Here is a 15,100-nt window from a genome sequence, read left to right as displayed (position 1 = left end):
CCTATTTAGCAGCTTTTTCTGTTGCTAGCTAATTTGTCCTGGGATATAATGTTGAGTTTTGTTTATTTACCTGAAATGCACAAGGTCTCCTTCTACTCCGACAAAAATCCACACAATAAAACGGTCAACCGAATCATTTCTAGTCATCTATCCTCATTTCAGGCTTTTTCTTCTTTGACTTTATATGGCGATTGGCATCAACTTTCATAATAAGATGTATTACCACAACCAACCGACCGACTTCAGTTCATCTTTCAATCACCCAACATGAGAGAGATGGCACGTGGGTATTATGCTTCTAAAAAGCCAATGAGGAGATGGGAGGGCAGGACTTGCATTGCGTTTCAGCGTCACAAATAGAAGCAACTTCATTTTAGCGCCTGGCAACGCAGACGCTCTTTGGCGCGCGCGAGCAGTGTGGTGCAATGATTGAATAACATTATTATTTTGCAACGCTCACGCACTCGTCCGGTTGGTAGCATGTTAGAGTTGTGAGAGAAGAGAGAGACACACACTCTGTCTCTATTTATTTAATGGTAAAATTAAGTTTATTAGCTACATTTCCTGCCGTCTCCCCAATGTCAGTGATTGGGTGTTGGACCATTGAAGGCTGTAGGAACGTTGAGAATGCTGTGAGGCCAGACTGGCTGTTGGCATGAACAATGAGTTGGCATGGTAACTCAAACAGACTGGCACCCACACGTAGTGTGAGAATAGCTGTGTGTGTGTGTGTGTCAGTTGTTGGCAAAATCTTTACCTATCCCAGTACTACAGAATACATATTATCATCCTCCTCCTCAGACCAGACCCCTCCCCTAGGCATGTCTCAACCCTGCATTAGTTGTGTTGTGTGCGTGTCACCTCTTGGCTCTGTCCTCAGCCAGTCCCAGAGCTTCCTCAGCTGCTTCCTCCTGGTCCTCTCTTCAGCCAGACTCTCACTTAGCTGAACCACGCTCTGCTCCACCTCCACCAGCCTGGAACACACACACAATGTAGTCATTCTAGACACGCCCTGTCATGCCAAACAGTCTGGCATCACGGTATTCTCAATGTTCACTATGAAACCGTATTTATGAGAGGTCACTGATTGGTTGGTGATATATATGAAGACTGGCAGACTGTTGGCTTGACACTGACAGCAATGGTTGGCAAGAGCACAAACAGATCTGGAAACAGGCTGACCATGCATGGACACAGAGCGAGAGAAAGAAGGGAGAGAAAGAAAGTGAGAACATAAGAGAGAGAGAGCAAAACATACCAAGAAGTGAGAGAGCGAGACAGACAGAGAGAGAGAGAGAGAGAGTTTGAGAGAGGAGACAGACGAAGGACAGAGAGTCACCTGGTCCTGAGCTCGCCGGCCTCCAGTGCTTCCATTGTCTACCACAGCACTGCTCCTCTTCCTGGGGAGCTCCTGGAGCCACTTCTACAGACACCGCCCCCCTGCTGGACGGAGAGACAACAGCAGGACATTTGAGCTGATTCACTTCAGTAGGATGAGCATGTGTCCAACGTTATATTGAAAACATACATTATAGTAACCTACTGACACAGAGCACAGCCAGGCTACTATTCATTAAAACACACACGGACAAAGGATACACACACAGTCAGACACAGATACCAGACAAAACACACACAAACACACTATAGTCATTCAGACACCAGACAAGCCTGAGACACACACACGACTTTCTTATACCTTTGCGGCCCTGGTGGTGCTGGTTAGGCAGGGCCTGGTTCTCCAGCCAATAGCAGCGGTTCTGGGTGTCTCTCAGCGTCTGAGACACTGCCCTCAGCTGGGCCGACACACCCCCTTTCTCCTCCACCAACTGCTGCAGCTGAGATAGGGAGATGAGGAGAGGCCAGAGGAGCGGTTGGGAGGAGAGAATATTTGTGTTGAGTATGGTGAACTTAGTAGAAAATTATTCAATACCTGTGCGTTGGTTTCTGTGTTCAGCACTTTGGTTMCTGAGCTGATTTGGGTCGTTTTGTGAGTGCGTGCGTGTTCAGTACCTTGGCGTTGAGCTGCTGGCAGTGCAGATCTCTCTGCTGGATCTCATAAAGGCAGCGCTGCAGGTGACTCTGCAGCTGAGTTCTCTCTGCCTGGAGCTGGGTCAGTGACGGGTCATCAGACACATCCTTTCCCACCAGGGCCATGGTCTCCTTCCTCTCCCCAGCCAGACGCTGGCACTCAGACTGCAGCCTGCTACTCTCAGACCTGGGGAGGAACAGAGGTCAGAGGTCATTGCCTCAACACTTGAGTGAGCCACTGGTGGACCCAGTCAGTAGTGTGGTTTATTCAGTGGTCTCTGTTTAGTAGCGGACAATCAATCTATTTGTATGGCTGCAGTAGGCAGTGAACCACTACTGGGCAAAACAAGGAACACACATGGAGGCGTGGGTCAGGGGAGATTCCAATTCCACTTCAAACGCAGTCAATATAAGAGGCGTATTGAAAGTAGATGTGCCTTTTTCCCCCCAATTCTCTAACAAATGGAATTGAGCCCTGGTTTGTATTGGAGAAGGGGTTGGCAGGAGATCTAGCAGCTGAAGGGGATTGTCATCACGAGACAACTCATATAGTGCTTGACTATGGGGACCTGCCAGGGCATGTGAGCGAGTGGGGGTTGGGAGGGCTCTGTGTGGGTGGGGAGACAACCTGAAGGGACACAATGAGGACAGATAGATGGGCTGTCACCTGCTGGTGAGCTAAACACTTTTTCTGGTGCAGCAACACAGTTTCCACTGTGGTAACTAGATGCCAACTGTTGCCGAACAAAGCATATTTGCTATTTTGGGTGAAATGTGAAGCGGGCCTTTGTTCACCATTTACACTCAGGGAATTGCATATATAGAACAGGGCCAAATAATAATTTCTCTAACAGAAAATAATATGAGAAGCATAGGGCTATGTACAATCATGTAGCAGTTGAAAGGAACACCTTGGAGATTATGGGAAAGATCAAACAAAGGGAGGAGACAACATTTCATCTGACAAGACCGAATCCAAAAATAACTTGTTAATTTTATGTGATTTTTACATTTACTCTACTTTCGCAGCATCTATACAATTTGGTAACATGATAACAATATCACGGCAACATTTGGGTAATTGCAACATAAGACAATAAAATGACAAGGGTTAGAGTGAGAGGTCGACTGGTGTCCATTAGGCTGCACACCTCCAACTGTGGGTTAGAGTGAAGGTCTGACTGGTGTCTCCATTAGGCTGCACACTCTCCAAACTGTGGGTTTGAGGTGAGAGTCTGACTGTGTCTCCATGAGCCACACACCTCTCCAAACTGTGGGTTTGAGTGAGAGTCTGACTGGTGCTCCATGAGGCCAAACACTCTCCAAACTGTGGCTTTGAGTGAGAGGTCTGACGGTTCTCCATGAGGCCACACCCTCTCCAACTGTGGGTTAGAGTGAGAGGTCTGACTGGTGTCTCCATGAGCCTCACACCTCTCCAAACTGTGGGTTGAGTGAGAGGTCTGACTGGTCCCATGAGCTCACACCTCTCCAAACTGTGGTTAGAGTGAGAGGTCTGACTGTGTCTCCAGAGGCCTCAACCTCTCCAAACTGTGGGTTTGAGTGAGAGTCTGACTGTGTCTCCATGAGGCCTCACACCTCTCCAACTGTGGTTTGAGTGAGAGGTCTGACTGTGTCTCCATGAGGCCTCACACTCTACTCCAAACTGGGTGTAGAGTGAGAGGTCTGACTGGTGCTCCATGAGGCCACACCTCTCCAAACTGTGGGTTGAGTGAGAGGTCTGACTGTGGTTCTCCATGAGGCCACACACCTCTCCAAACGTGCACAGTTCCTAAGTAATTTCAATACATGTACACTCACGAAAGAGCCTTCAAGCTGTGCAATGAGGAAGTTACATAATAAAAAAAAATAAAAGGTTAAGTAATACAAAAATAATATAAAAAAACTTAAAAGTGACGCAAGCACAGTGGTAGTTTTTTGTTTGGAACACAGCCCTGCATCCCCACCATTACACAATTACTGTCTAGTCAGGTGGGATGCTCATTCTATTGCAACAAGACTAGCCAAGTTCAAAAAACGATATACGGTGTAGGATTCACAAGGCACTTCAGAGAAACACACACATTTTGATGAGCAAGAATGGAGTCGTGAGGCATTGTGCGTGTTCCACTGCAAACTTCCTCTTACATAAAGCAAACATTCTGTTTAGATCAACCCAGGGTATGATGGCATGTCATCCTCGTAATTCTACATCAATCATAGAGATCATACATTTCCATACTGTGAATTTAGAAATGTGAAGTGCACATTTGGACTCCCGTGTGTGTGTTTGCTTGATTACATCAAAGACATATTTATAATCCTCGACGTCTCATCTTCAGAACACATTGAGTGCTTTCGGCATTGACCTCACCAGAGTGCAAGTAACCCAATTGGCAAAGTAATAAAATGTAATGGCCAACTCAAATCTTTGTAGGTGCAGTTAGGATCTACCTCAGTTCAGCCAGCTCTGCCTGGTACCCGCTGACTTCTGTTTCATCTGCAGTTTGAAGGCCTGTGCCTGCTGCAAGGCTCTGCAGCTCACCACCTCTTCTCGTCTCCTTCAATAGACAAAACAACCACTAGAGACACAACAAAAACACATAGGGAGACTCATTTGAACACTTACAAAAAAACTGCATTCCTGCGACACAACCAAATTGTATGCTTGCACACCAAAGCATGACAGTTAGATTAGCTTTTTGACTGGTCCCCTGCATGCTCAGGTCACACACCAAAGCCATGACAGTAGATTAGCTTTTAACTGGTCCCCGCATGCTGTCAGGAAGTTCAACACCAAAGCCATGACAGGTAGATAGCTTTTGACTGTCCTCGCATGCTGTCAGAAGTTCACACACCAAAGCCATGACAGTAGATTAGCTTTTGAACTGTCCCTGCATGCTGTAGAAGTTCACACACCAAAGCATGAAGGTAGATTAGCTTTGAACTGGTCCCTGCATGCTGTCAGGAAGTTCACAACCAAAGCATGACAGGTAGATAGCTTTTTGACTGGTCCCCTGCATGCTGTCAGGAAGTTCACACACACAGCCTAAACAAAACAACCAAATGACAACCAAACAACAAGCTTTGAGTCACAACTTGTGACTTACCAGCCCATCTCTCCAGTCTGAAGGACCTAATACCACTGCTTTATGGCTATTTGACTCCCCGTGTTCGCGATGTCTAATACTCTGGACCTAATCCTTGCCTGGACTCGAATGCCCTCTTTGCCCCAGACAGCTCCTCCATCAGCCGGCTCGGTCATCTTGTAGGACTGGCCATGGACCTAGAGAAAGCCAATACCTTACTGCTATTTGTGTTGTTTTCCAGGGAAACCGTTGGAGCTGCCCTTCCTTCTCTGACAAGGCACAGACAGCTCGTCTACCAGTGAAGTGAGCTGGGAGGGAGCATCTTTGCTCTCCAGAGCAGAGAGTTTCTGTACCAGTATGTGTCTCTCCTTGGCCAAGGTGGCAAGCTCCGAGGTCGTGTCGTCTAGACATCTCTCCACTTGGTCATGGCCCCTGGGTCTCTCGGAGCTCCTCGTCGTATCGGTTCCGGAGGATCTTGAAGTTCTCGATGAGCTGGTCGCGGTCCTGCGCAAGGCGGCCATGGCTTTACCCAGAGACTCGTTCTGAGACTTCAGGTCCGTGCTTGGACTCTAGCATTGGACAGCAGCTGCTCATTTGCATCAGGTCCCTGGCCAGCTCAGCAACCCTAGCTGAGTCAGACGTCCGACTGCCGGTATCTACAGATTACGAAACTTCTTGTTCAAAGGCATCGAGCTCGGTGTTGTACTTGTCCTCTGCCTCTCCCAGTTTCTTCTCAGTCTCGCGCTCCAGGAGCTGCAGGCTGCCTTTCCAGTCATYCGCTGCCACTTTCTGAGCAAACAGTTTTTGCTGGAGGTCGTTACATTCCGTAGCTTTGGCTGCCACGGCATGCTGCAAGTCGRCAATCACTTTGCCTTTATTCGTTTCTTGCATTCCCTTATTCAGGGCCAATATGTTAGCTTCCAGATCAGTGACCTGTGTTTGAAGTTTGGAATTCTCAGCTTTTAAGGCATCGCTTGCCTCTCCTTCCCTCTCGAGTTCCAGAAGGGTCTTCCGGTTATGCTTTTCAGCTGTGGCTTTTTGGTTTTCCAGGTTTTTGATGGCATCTTGCTGCTTCCTGAGCAACTCTTTCAACTGGCTGTCCTTCAAGAACAGGACCTGATTCAAGTCTTCTCTATATCTGATCAGCTGTGCCCTGAGCATGGCATTCTCAGAGTTCAGATCATCCATCTGATGAAGGAGAGTCCTAATCTCGTGTTTAAGGCCCTTGGTTGCACTGAGGTCTCCTTCAGCCGACCCCTCCTTGCCTTGCATTACAGTCTGATTCCTTGCCTCAGACATCCTATATTCTGACATCAAACGCTCTCTCTCTGTCTGCAAGGAGACCATGGAGTTCCTGAATGTTTCCATCTGAGCAGCCATTTTTTCCTTTTCCTGAATGGACTTGTCAACTTTCATTTGAAGGGATTTTACTTTGTTCTCCAGCCTTCTGAACTCCTTGTCAGCTTTCTCCCTTTCATAGTACAAGGCGGTTAGTCTGTCCTCGTAGCCTTTAACCTGGGCACGGTGATTGGCTTGCAGCTGCTCTAGATACCCAGACATCTGTCCATCTCTGGAGGACAGCAGAGAGGAGATTTCTGCATCTTTGTTCTGCAGGAGTGACTTCAGGTGCAGTGAAATGGCCTCCTGTTTCTCAAAATCAACCTGAAGCATGTCACTGTGAGACTGCGAGAGGAGTAGCTGGGACTCTGTGTCTAAAAGTGTATTTTCCAGCTGCTGGAGATCAAACTCCATTTTAGATGTGGAATCTACACTGCCAGTGAGATGTCTGTTGAGTACACTCCTATCCTGTTCTAATCTCTCAACCTGCTCACTCAGTTCCTGCAACTGTTGATTCAGGAGCTCCACGGTTTCGTTAAGCTCTCTATTGCTGGCACCCATTATAAACAACTGCCTCTGCTGAGCTGTGGCAGCTACTGTGTAATCACCAAGTGTCCTTTCGAGCCTCGACTTGGTTACCTGCAGTTCAGTCATCTCTTTCTCTTTCACTCGAATGTCTTCAAGGAATCTCGTTATGACAAAGCCCTGTTCTAGAAGCTGGCTGTCCTTCTCATGCAAGGTATTTAGGAACATATCATTCCACTGTTTCACAGCATTGGTACCCTGAGGACTAGAGGACAGGGCTGCTAACTTAGCCAAATTAGTGTCAGCCTCTCTCTTCAGAGTATTCATCTGTAAATCTTGAGAATCTATTTTCCTCTTCAATTCTAAAACTACCTSACTCTCCTTCTCCTTGGAACCCAGRAGTTCCTCTATATGTTGCTGTAAAATTACCTCTCTCTCCATGAAAATACTCTTTTGCTGCTCAGCTACATGCTGTAGTGCTTTAGTTCTCTCCATGACCTGACATTCTGATTGGTTGTTCTTTTCTGATACTACCTCAACCAATTGGTCTTTTTCAGAGCTAATGTTTGTCAAATCTTTCTTTGCCTCATTGAGAAGGTTCTTGTGTGTGGTAAGCTCAGCTTCAAGATSCCTCCTCCCTTCTTCTAGACMAGATATCCTCTCTGTCATTTCCCTCAGCTCCTTCTCCACCTGTTCATGCGCTGACTCTGAAGCCTTCAGAGACCTTTCTAGGTCTAAAATCAGCTCCTGGTATTTGATGGAGTCATGTTGCAAATGATTGATTTCATGATGCTTTTCTTTCAGCAGTTCCTGTAGCTCCTTCTTTATATTTCTGGAGCCCTCATTGCCTCTCTGGAACATTTTGAGTTTCTCCTCAAACTCCTTAACTAACTTCAGCTGYTGTTCCTCCTTCTCCTGGCAAACCTGAGTCGCCTTCTCTTTGCTCTCAGTCAATTGAGAGGAGAGCTGTGTGTTCTGGGCTTGGAGAACATTGACTGTCTCTGTCAGTTCATCAATTCTTTCAGAGTTTTTGAGGATCACCATCTCCAAATATTCATTCTCCATCTTTTACTTTGTCCGAGATCTCTTGGACATTTTCAAGCTCCTCTTGTAATATAGACTTGTCGTCCTTCAAGATCCTGACCTTCTCATTTAGGCTGATGGTCTCTTGGCTGTGTCTGTGTTCATTTCTTGGAGCTCTGAGATTGCATCGTCTTTTTCTCCCAATTCCTTTTCATGCTTATTCTGCATTTGTTTAATTCTTTCAGAGAGAGCTTCTTTCTCCTTTTGCATTAATTTATTGATTTCCTGTTGGGAAGCAAGTTCTGTCTTCTGTGACTCAATCTGGGCAGTCAGTGAATTATTCAAAATGAGTGCATCATCTAGTTTAAGCTGCATGTTTTGCTCACATGCTTTTGATTCGGTGGGCCACTTTTCTAATGAACAGGTTGCTTCTTTGAGTGCCTCTGCCAGACTGCCATTGTTGAGCTGAATCTCTGTTAGCTTCCGGCCTGAGCGCTTCTGAGGACTCTACAAGGCTGTGGATCTCTGCTTCCAAGTGGTTGTTTTAATAGTCAACTCTTCAACTGTGGCTTTCTGCTTATCGTCAAACTCTAGCAAGTCTATTCTGATTTTTTTATTCTCCCCTCCAGCTCTTCCATTTTCTGCTGCTTTGCCTTAGTAAACTTTCTCATCTTCTCCTTAATTTTCTCATTTTCATCCTCCATCTCCCCAACTTGCTTCTCCATAATTCTCCCTCTCAGATTCAGATTTGTTGTCTTAAAGAGGCTTCTTGTCTCTCTCTTCTTGCCCCCTCCAATAGTTGTCTCATCTTGTCCATTTCGCTACTGACATTCTCGTACGCTTGTAAAAGTGACTCATACTCCTGTTTCAGCTCTGTGTGCTTAGATTTCCACTCCGACAACTCATCGTCTGCGAGTCTTTCAGGGACTCAAGCTGACACGAAAATGCCTGTTTCTGTTGGGTGATATTTTCTATGGTGAGTTTGAGGCTTTCACAGGGCTGCAGATAAATTGTGATTATCATTGAGGATGCGATCAACCTCGCAATGAGCTTCTCTTTCTCTTGCTCAGGGATGATACAGAACTCTCCAGATCCTCTTTTTGTTGTTTCAACTTGGCAACAGACATTTCCAGTACAGTGATGATGCCCCAATTTCTTCATTTTTAGCTGAGAGTATACGTATTTGTTCCTTCAGGAGAGCTATTATCTTTCAAGATTTCTTTCTGGAAACTAAGGCTGCTTGAAGCTTCCTGGTGAGAAGTGCTGTTTGCTTTGGTGCCTGCCCGATCCTTTGTTTTTGCGGCATCTTCTTGAGACCTCTGCTGAAGCTCATCAACTTCAGTCCTCATCTTTTCCATGGCAACTTCGTGAAGGTGAATCTGCCGCTGCAGTTGCTGTTCCAAGGCAGCAATAAGCTCTTCCTTTTCTGTGGCCAGAGCCTGAGAAATCACCAGGCATCATCTCTTTCCTTGAGACTCATCTCATGTTCTTCAGGGGATATCTTTAAGATACTGGACCTCCTTTCCAATTACCCCAATCTGTTCAGAGGATTTATCCTGCAAACCAGGTATCTTTTGAAGAAGCTCCTCATGTACTTTTCCAGCTTCCTTTAGCTGAGCATCCAGCATGGCAACTTCACAGTTTAATTGTTCTATGACCATGAAGGCGCTTTCTTTTTCCTGCTGTAGTGATTCCTGTGCAGCTTATGACTTTCCATTTCAGCCTTGGACTCTGCAGAATGGGACTGTGCTTTTTCAAGCTCCACTTTTAGCTGTCCTTTTCTTCACCGAGATGCTGTTGAGTTTCAGCCCAAGTGTTTTGGAGGATTTGAAGTTCAGACGATTGCTGGGCGATGGTAGTGAGTGCATTCTCCAGCTCTCCTTTCATTCGATCCCTGTCCTCTATTAGTTCTTTGCTTTCACTTATAATTTGTGCAACTGGGATTCTTTCTCACCAACAAGTGCTTCTAAGGTGTGTTTTAGTCTCCTCCACTGTGGCTTGTAATGCGCCCAACTGGTTCTGCAGCACCAGGTGGTCACTCTACCATTAGTTTGTTTTTCCTGCTGGTGCTGCTGCTCGGCCATCTCCATTGCTTGTTGCTGTCTTGCGAGCTCTTCCATCTTCTCCTTTATCTCTGCATGGGCTTTTTCAAGTTGACTTTCTGTGCAGCTCATTCTCTCAGATATGCTTTGGACTTCTGTTCAGTGCTATGAGAACCTTGTCCTTATTTGCCAACTCAAGGACATGCTTTTCCAGTTTGAGTGAAGGGTTTCTAGCTCTGCTTGATATGATGAGGAGCATGGCACTTGACTCTCCCTCTCTGATAGGGACATGTTTGAGGTCTTGAAGAGTTTTATCCCGTTCCTGTACAAGCAGTCTTAGGGTCTCCAATTCACCTAGCTGAGAGACTGAGGCCTGACTGATTTCTTCGAATTTCTTGACCTTCTGGTCGTAACTTAACTGGACAGCATAAAGGTCATTGGTCTGCTGACAGTGTTGTTCCAGGAGTGCTTTATAATCATCTTTTAATTCTGAAAGCTCTTGGGTTGTACTTTTTCTCACTTTCTTGAGACTTCTTTATAGTCTCTTTTCGTGCCAGTAAAGCAGCTTGAGCCTTTTTCTGCATCATTGCCTTTTCTTGCTTCACCTTCGTCAACTCGTTTTCAATGTCAACAGCTGTAGCACTGGAGCTTGACATGTCCTCCTTCAAACTCTCCTCGCTCCTTTTCATATCCTCTTGAAGCTTCTCTAACCTCAGCGTCATACCACTTCTCTCCTGTTCAAAAGCCTCCTCTTTCTCAGAGATGTTGGAATTAAGTTGATCAATGATGATGCTCTTTTCATTGAGATGATGCAGTGCTGTTGTCAAACTTGCTTCTTGTTCATCTAGTTTGCGCTTGCAAAGTTTGCATATTTATTTCAAAATGTTCTACAAGACTGTCACGCACTGTTAAGACCTTGGCCAGTTCTAGGAATTCACCCTCTTTCTGATGAACTTGCCGTTTATATCTGCAACAATGTCTTCATGCTCTTTGCAGTAAGCTTGTAGCCTGTAAAGTGAGTTCTTGCAACCGATCCTGTAGCCTGAAATCTCCATTTCTTTATTCACATTCTGCTCTATTTGATGTTCATGCTCCTCTAGCTTCTTCAATAGTTCTTTCCTTACAACCAGGGCAGCTTGGAGCTTCTTTTTCAATGACCTCTTTTTCTTTGGTTTAACTTAGTGAGCTGAGTGTTGAGATGATCCTTTTCTTTAACCAAATCTCCATTCTCCAAATCCTTGGTCTCAAGTCACTTTGAGAGCGTGACAGATGACCTTTGCTCTCTTCTAGTTGCAAGGACATATGTTCAAGCTGTTTCATAGAGCTACTTTGTGCATTTTCCAAGCTGTCCAGCTGTGAGAGGAAATGACTATTTTCCTCTGCGCATTTCATCCTTTCGTTTTGAGGCGGATTCAATACCTGTGCGACTGAAGCATCTTTCTCCCTCAACTGTTGACTGAGACCTGCTAGCAATTCCTTCTGTGACTTTTTGGATGGTCATGCAGCTGACCCTGCTCATCTTTCGTTTGGATGTCACTAAGTAGAGCTGTCTGTTTAATACCGCCTCTCTTCAGATTTTCAGTCTCAGTTCGGGAGCTGTGCATGAAGGTGCTGTATCTTTTCTTGCAACAAAACATTCTGTTGATTCTCACCTTGATAGCCCATTTCTTTATCATTAAGGGTACACTCTGTCCGTTTCAACAATTCTGAAAACTGTATTTATTCACCCCTCAAAGAATCTACCTCACACTGATGTCTTTCTCTCAAACTGTTTGAGCATAGTCTGTAGGGAGACACTTTTCCTCCTCTAAAGCAACTAATCTAGCAGACATGGTTAGGGACAATACAGACAAATCTCTTCAGAACACTCTTTGCTGACCTCCAATTGTCTAACTCACTTTCCATATCTTGAAGAGCCTGCCTCAATTCAATATTATGCTGTCTTTTTCCTGAACAGATACTAAGATGTTTTCAATGTGAACCCTGGACTTGGATGCCTCTACTCTTTCGCTTTAAGCAGACTGAACCCTGTCTAATTGCGTGTTGCTGCCTCTGACAACTTTTCATGTAAACTATCTAGGTCTTGTTTCAATGCTTGAACTTTAAAATCTTTTGACTTAATTTCATTTCAACACTTTTCAACTGTTCCGCAATGAGATTTTTTAATCCTGCGTCTCTCTATCCAGGACCGATAGCCACCTCCTTCTCAGAGTCCTGAAGAGTTTGCCCTATCTTTTGAATGTCTGATTTCAATCCGGTGATTTCTTCACCTTTGACACTAACCTCAACCTGTAGTTTTCCTTCTCAGCCACCATTTTCTCCATGACTTCGTTCACGCTGCTTGATTGCTGCTGGCTTTTGGAGATGCAACTGCTCCTGCATGGTTTGTATCTGGCTGCTTGTAGCTCTTGCATGTTCATCTTCTCTCAATTATGAGTTTCTGTAACTTTCTTGCTGCAGACGTTCTTTTTCACTGATTGCTGCATCCAGCCGCTGTTGATTTTCTTGCTTTGACAGAGCGATCTCCTCTCTTAGCTTCTTATTTTGCTCTTCTAGTTTCTGCATTTCTGACATTACGTGCTCTGCCTGTTTCACCTGGGCTGTGTACTGACTGTTTAATGGCATGAAGAGACATCTCTCTCTGCTCAAGATTTTCTGTCAGTGCATTTACCTGAGCAGCCACATGCAAATACTGAGATTTTAGTCTCTCAATTTCGACAGTGAATGTTGAGGTGCTCCTTTGATGGGTAGCAAAAGGCTTCTTCCTTTTGTTTTTGAAAGGTCGACATTCAGTGTTTGGATTTTGCCGAAGGTCTTGACGTAGCAAGGAAGACTCATTCCTCAGCACCTCTATGGTGCTTTCTGCTGGCCTGAACTGCGCCGTTGCTGTTCACTGAGGCCTTGTTAAGGAACTGGACATCTTCTCGGCCCTTTGGAAAAGCATCGTCCACTTCCTGGAGCTCCTCTAAATGAGCAGCATACTTTCTCCTGCAGATTTAACAAAGGCACTTTGGTTTTGCTTCTGCTGACTGGTGAGGTTGCAGACTTAGTGGAGAGTTCCTGAATCTGACCCTGCAGTTGTGACACCAACTCTGGTGCTCTCCATGAACTGGGTTTTGAAGAGGGCTGCTTCATCTGCCCTTCTCTCTGCAGCTCTGAAGGGGACTTTGACTGGTCCATAACGACAGTCCCTCTTTCCTCTAAGGCTTGTTGAAAGTCGTGCCACTTCAGAGGGACTGGGCATGAGGCTACTATTAGCTTTTTGAAACAGACTCTGCGACGGGAAAGCTGCTCTTTTAAGCTACATCTCATCTATTGAGCTTTAAAAACGGACTCTTGAGGTGCGAAACTTGCTCTTTAAAAGCTCTCACATTTGTATCTTTGGTTTTGAGTTTTGAAGTCTTAGGCTTTCGCTAACAGCTGAGGAGGTGCTTTGGGCCTCAAGGATGAACTTGACTTTCTCTTCAGGTCTTCTTCTACAGGGGATGACTCAGAGGTCAGGCTGTCAACTGACCTCTGAGCTGTGTGGTGGAATCCTCCAGCTCTGAAACATATGTCCTTAAACTCACATAATCATTCAAACTTTCTGCTTAAGCTGCGCTCTTTTCTTCAAGCTTCTCCCTGAGCTGTTACTCTGTTCCACCGCATTACGCAGATTTCACCCTTGAAGCTTTTCATTGTTTCGCGCACTTTGAATTCAGTGGGTTTTGAAATCTCTCAGATTCTAAGGTTGACTTCTCTCTGAGCAGACTCAGCCGTTCTTCTCCGCCTCATGGCAGGCGAAAACATCCTCTGTCTTTGAAGGCTTTTCTGGAAGACTCTGAGCTTGTGTCTGCAGCTCAGTGGATGAGCCTGGCTCATCTGACCCGTCACCTACTACTGACTTAGCTTTGTAACGCTTATAATAATATCTCCTGCCTGGTTCTTAGGGCGACTCCACCCTCTGCTGCTGTAAATTTCAACAACCTAACAGTATCCCTGTCCGAGCAGGCTTGCCTGTGCAGTCTCGCTTGTGTAAGATTAGACACCATAAACTGTCCCGTGTTAGAAAGATGAACTCTCTAGCCTTGGAGAACTGAGCATCTCTTCAAGTTTCGTTGGATGCCTACCTGTGACAGGAGTCTGTTTGAGTTTCGGTTTTTTTAGATTAATCAGCACATAATCGTCTATATTCAATTGCATTGGATGTTGTCCCAATACGATGCTTAATATGCCAGTTTGCCTCTGTCTCTGTACCATCTCATGCCTTCGAGCTTGGGAATGTTTCTGCTTGCATGTGTTTCGATGAGCTGGCATCTTCAGCTCTGTGTTTTCAGGACTCCAAACTTCGTACTTCTTCTCGTTCAATGAACACCGAGGAGCTGAAGCTGCCAGTGACTTCAATCGACTCGTTCCTCTATGTTCAGCTTGCGTCTTGCTATTTCTCACAGTTACCTGTGTCATGTTTTTGAAGGTTCTCTCTTTTTCTTCCAGACGCTGAGTCAGTTGTGAGCATTGCCCTTCAAGGTCGCATTTAATCCGCCCTCTGCAGTTGATTAATTTTTCTGATTAAAGAGGGCTCCAGCTCACTCTCTGCTTTCTGCTGCGAACATGGTGGTCTTTCTCTTGAGCCCAGATTTCAGTGCGGTCCACTCTGCTCCTGAAATAAGCCAATGTCTCCTGAGTTGCGACAACTCTCTCTGCTGGGCCTCTTAATGTGAGTTTTGATTTCTGATAGTCTTCTCTTTTTCGGTCGATGTTGTTGTTCAGTGATCAAGTTGGGTTTCAAGCTGATCAACTTAGGTCTTAAGTGAATGTGCAAGTGCCTCTTCACTCCCTCTAAGCAATTTGGTGGAGATTCAGTACATGGTATTTGTTTGTCCAGTAAAACTCTCTGAAAACGCGTCTTTTTTTGCTCTTAGGACTTTGTTGAGTTCCTCTACTTGCGACACTGAGATCCTTTTTGTTCTTCCATAGCCTTCAATAATTTTGCAGTTTTCCGAATGTTGCCATTGCAAAATGTGGAAAGTTTATCTTGGAAGTAGTTTTCTTCTAAACTTTGCTTTAATCTCTTCT

At 45.4% G+C, this 15,100-nt stretch overlaps 1 protein-coding gene across 1 annotated transcript in view; it reads right to left on the bottom strand.

Annotated features, from left to right (window-relative positions):
* LOC112075219 (golgin subfamily B member 1) overlaps positions 1-15,100 on the bottom strand; it is a 45,760-nt gene that overhangs the window by 4,753 nt on the left and 25,907 nt on the right. The window contains 38 exon segments of the mRNA XM_024142243.2: positions 862-910; positions 913-974; positions 1,687-1,838; positions 2,014-2,218; positions 4,483-4,610; positions 4,977-5,052; positions 5,237-5,398; positions 5,400-5,549; positions 5,551-5,623; positions 5,626-5,702; positions 5,704-8,042; positions 8,044-8,165; positions 8,168-8,626; positions 8,629-8,757; positions 8,760-8,909; positions 8,912-8,999; positions 9,001-9,063; positions 9,065-9,138; positions 9,141-9,273; positions 9,305-9,459; positions 9,462-9,523; positions 10,192-10,553; positions 10,555-10,915; positions 10,976-11,249; positions 11,299-11,534; positions 11,536-11,609; positions 11,870-11,985; positions 11,988-12,047; positions 12,050-12,209; positions 12,211-12,243; positions 12,245-12,345; positions 12,508-12,661; positions 12,663-12,931; positions 12,975-13,029; positions 13,031-13,138; positions 13,140-13,319; positions 13,454-13,554; positions 13,557-13,609. Of these exon segments, the coding sequence (XP_023998011.2) occupies positions 862-910; positions 913-974; positions 1,687-1,838; positions 2,014-2,218; positions 4,483-4,610; positions 4,977-5,052; positions 5,237-5,398; positions 5,400-5,549; positions 5,551-5,623; positions 5,626-5,702; positions 5,704-8,042; positions 8,044-8,165; positions 8,168-8,626; positions 8,629-8,757; positions 8,760-8,909; positions 8,912-8,999; positions 9,001-9,063; positions 9,065-9,138; positions 9,141-9,273; positions 9,305-9,459; positions 9,462-9,523; positions 10,192-10,553; positions 10,555-10,915; positions 10,976-11,249; positions 11,299-11,534; positions 11,536-11,609; positions 11,870-11,985; positions 11,988-12,047; positions 12,050-12,209; positions 12,211-12,243; positions 12,245-12,345; positions 12,508-12,661; positions 12,663-12,931; positions 12,975-13,029; positions 13,031-13,138; positions 13,140-13,319; positions 13,454-13,554; positions 13,557-13,609 (7,605 nt within the window).

This window comes from Salvelinus sp. IW2-2015, unplaced genomic scaffold (assembly GCF_002910315.2).
Source record: "Salvelinus sp. IW2-2015 unplaced genomic scaffold, ASM291031v2 Un_scaffold3035, whole genome shotgun sequence".
In the NCBI taxonomy this organism is placed as follows: domain Eukaryota; kingdom Metazoa; phylum Chordata; class Actinopteri; order Salmoniformes; family Salmonidae; genus Salvelinus; species Salvelinus sp. IW2-2015.
This window is presented reverse-complemented; position numbering and strand designations above follow the sequence as displayed.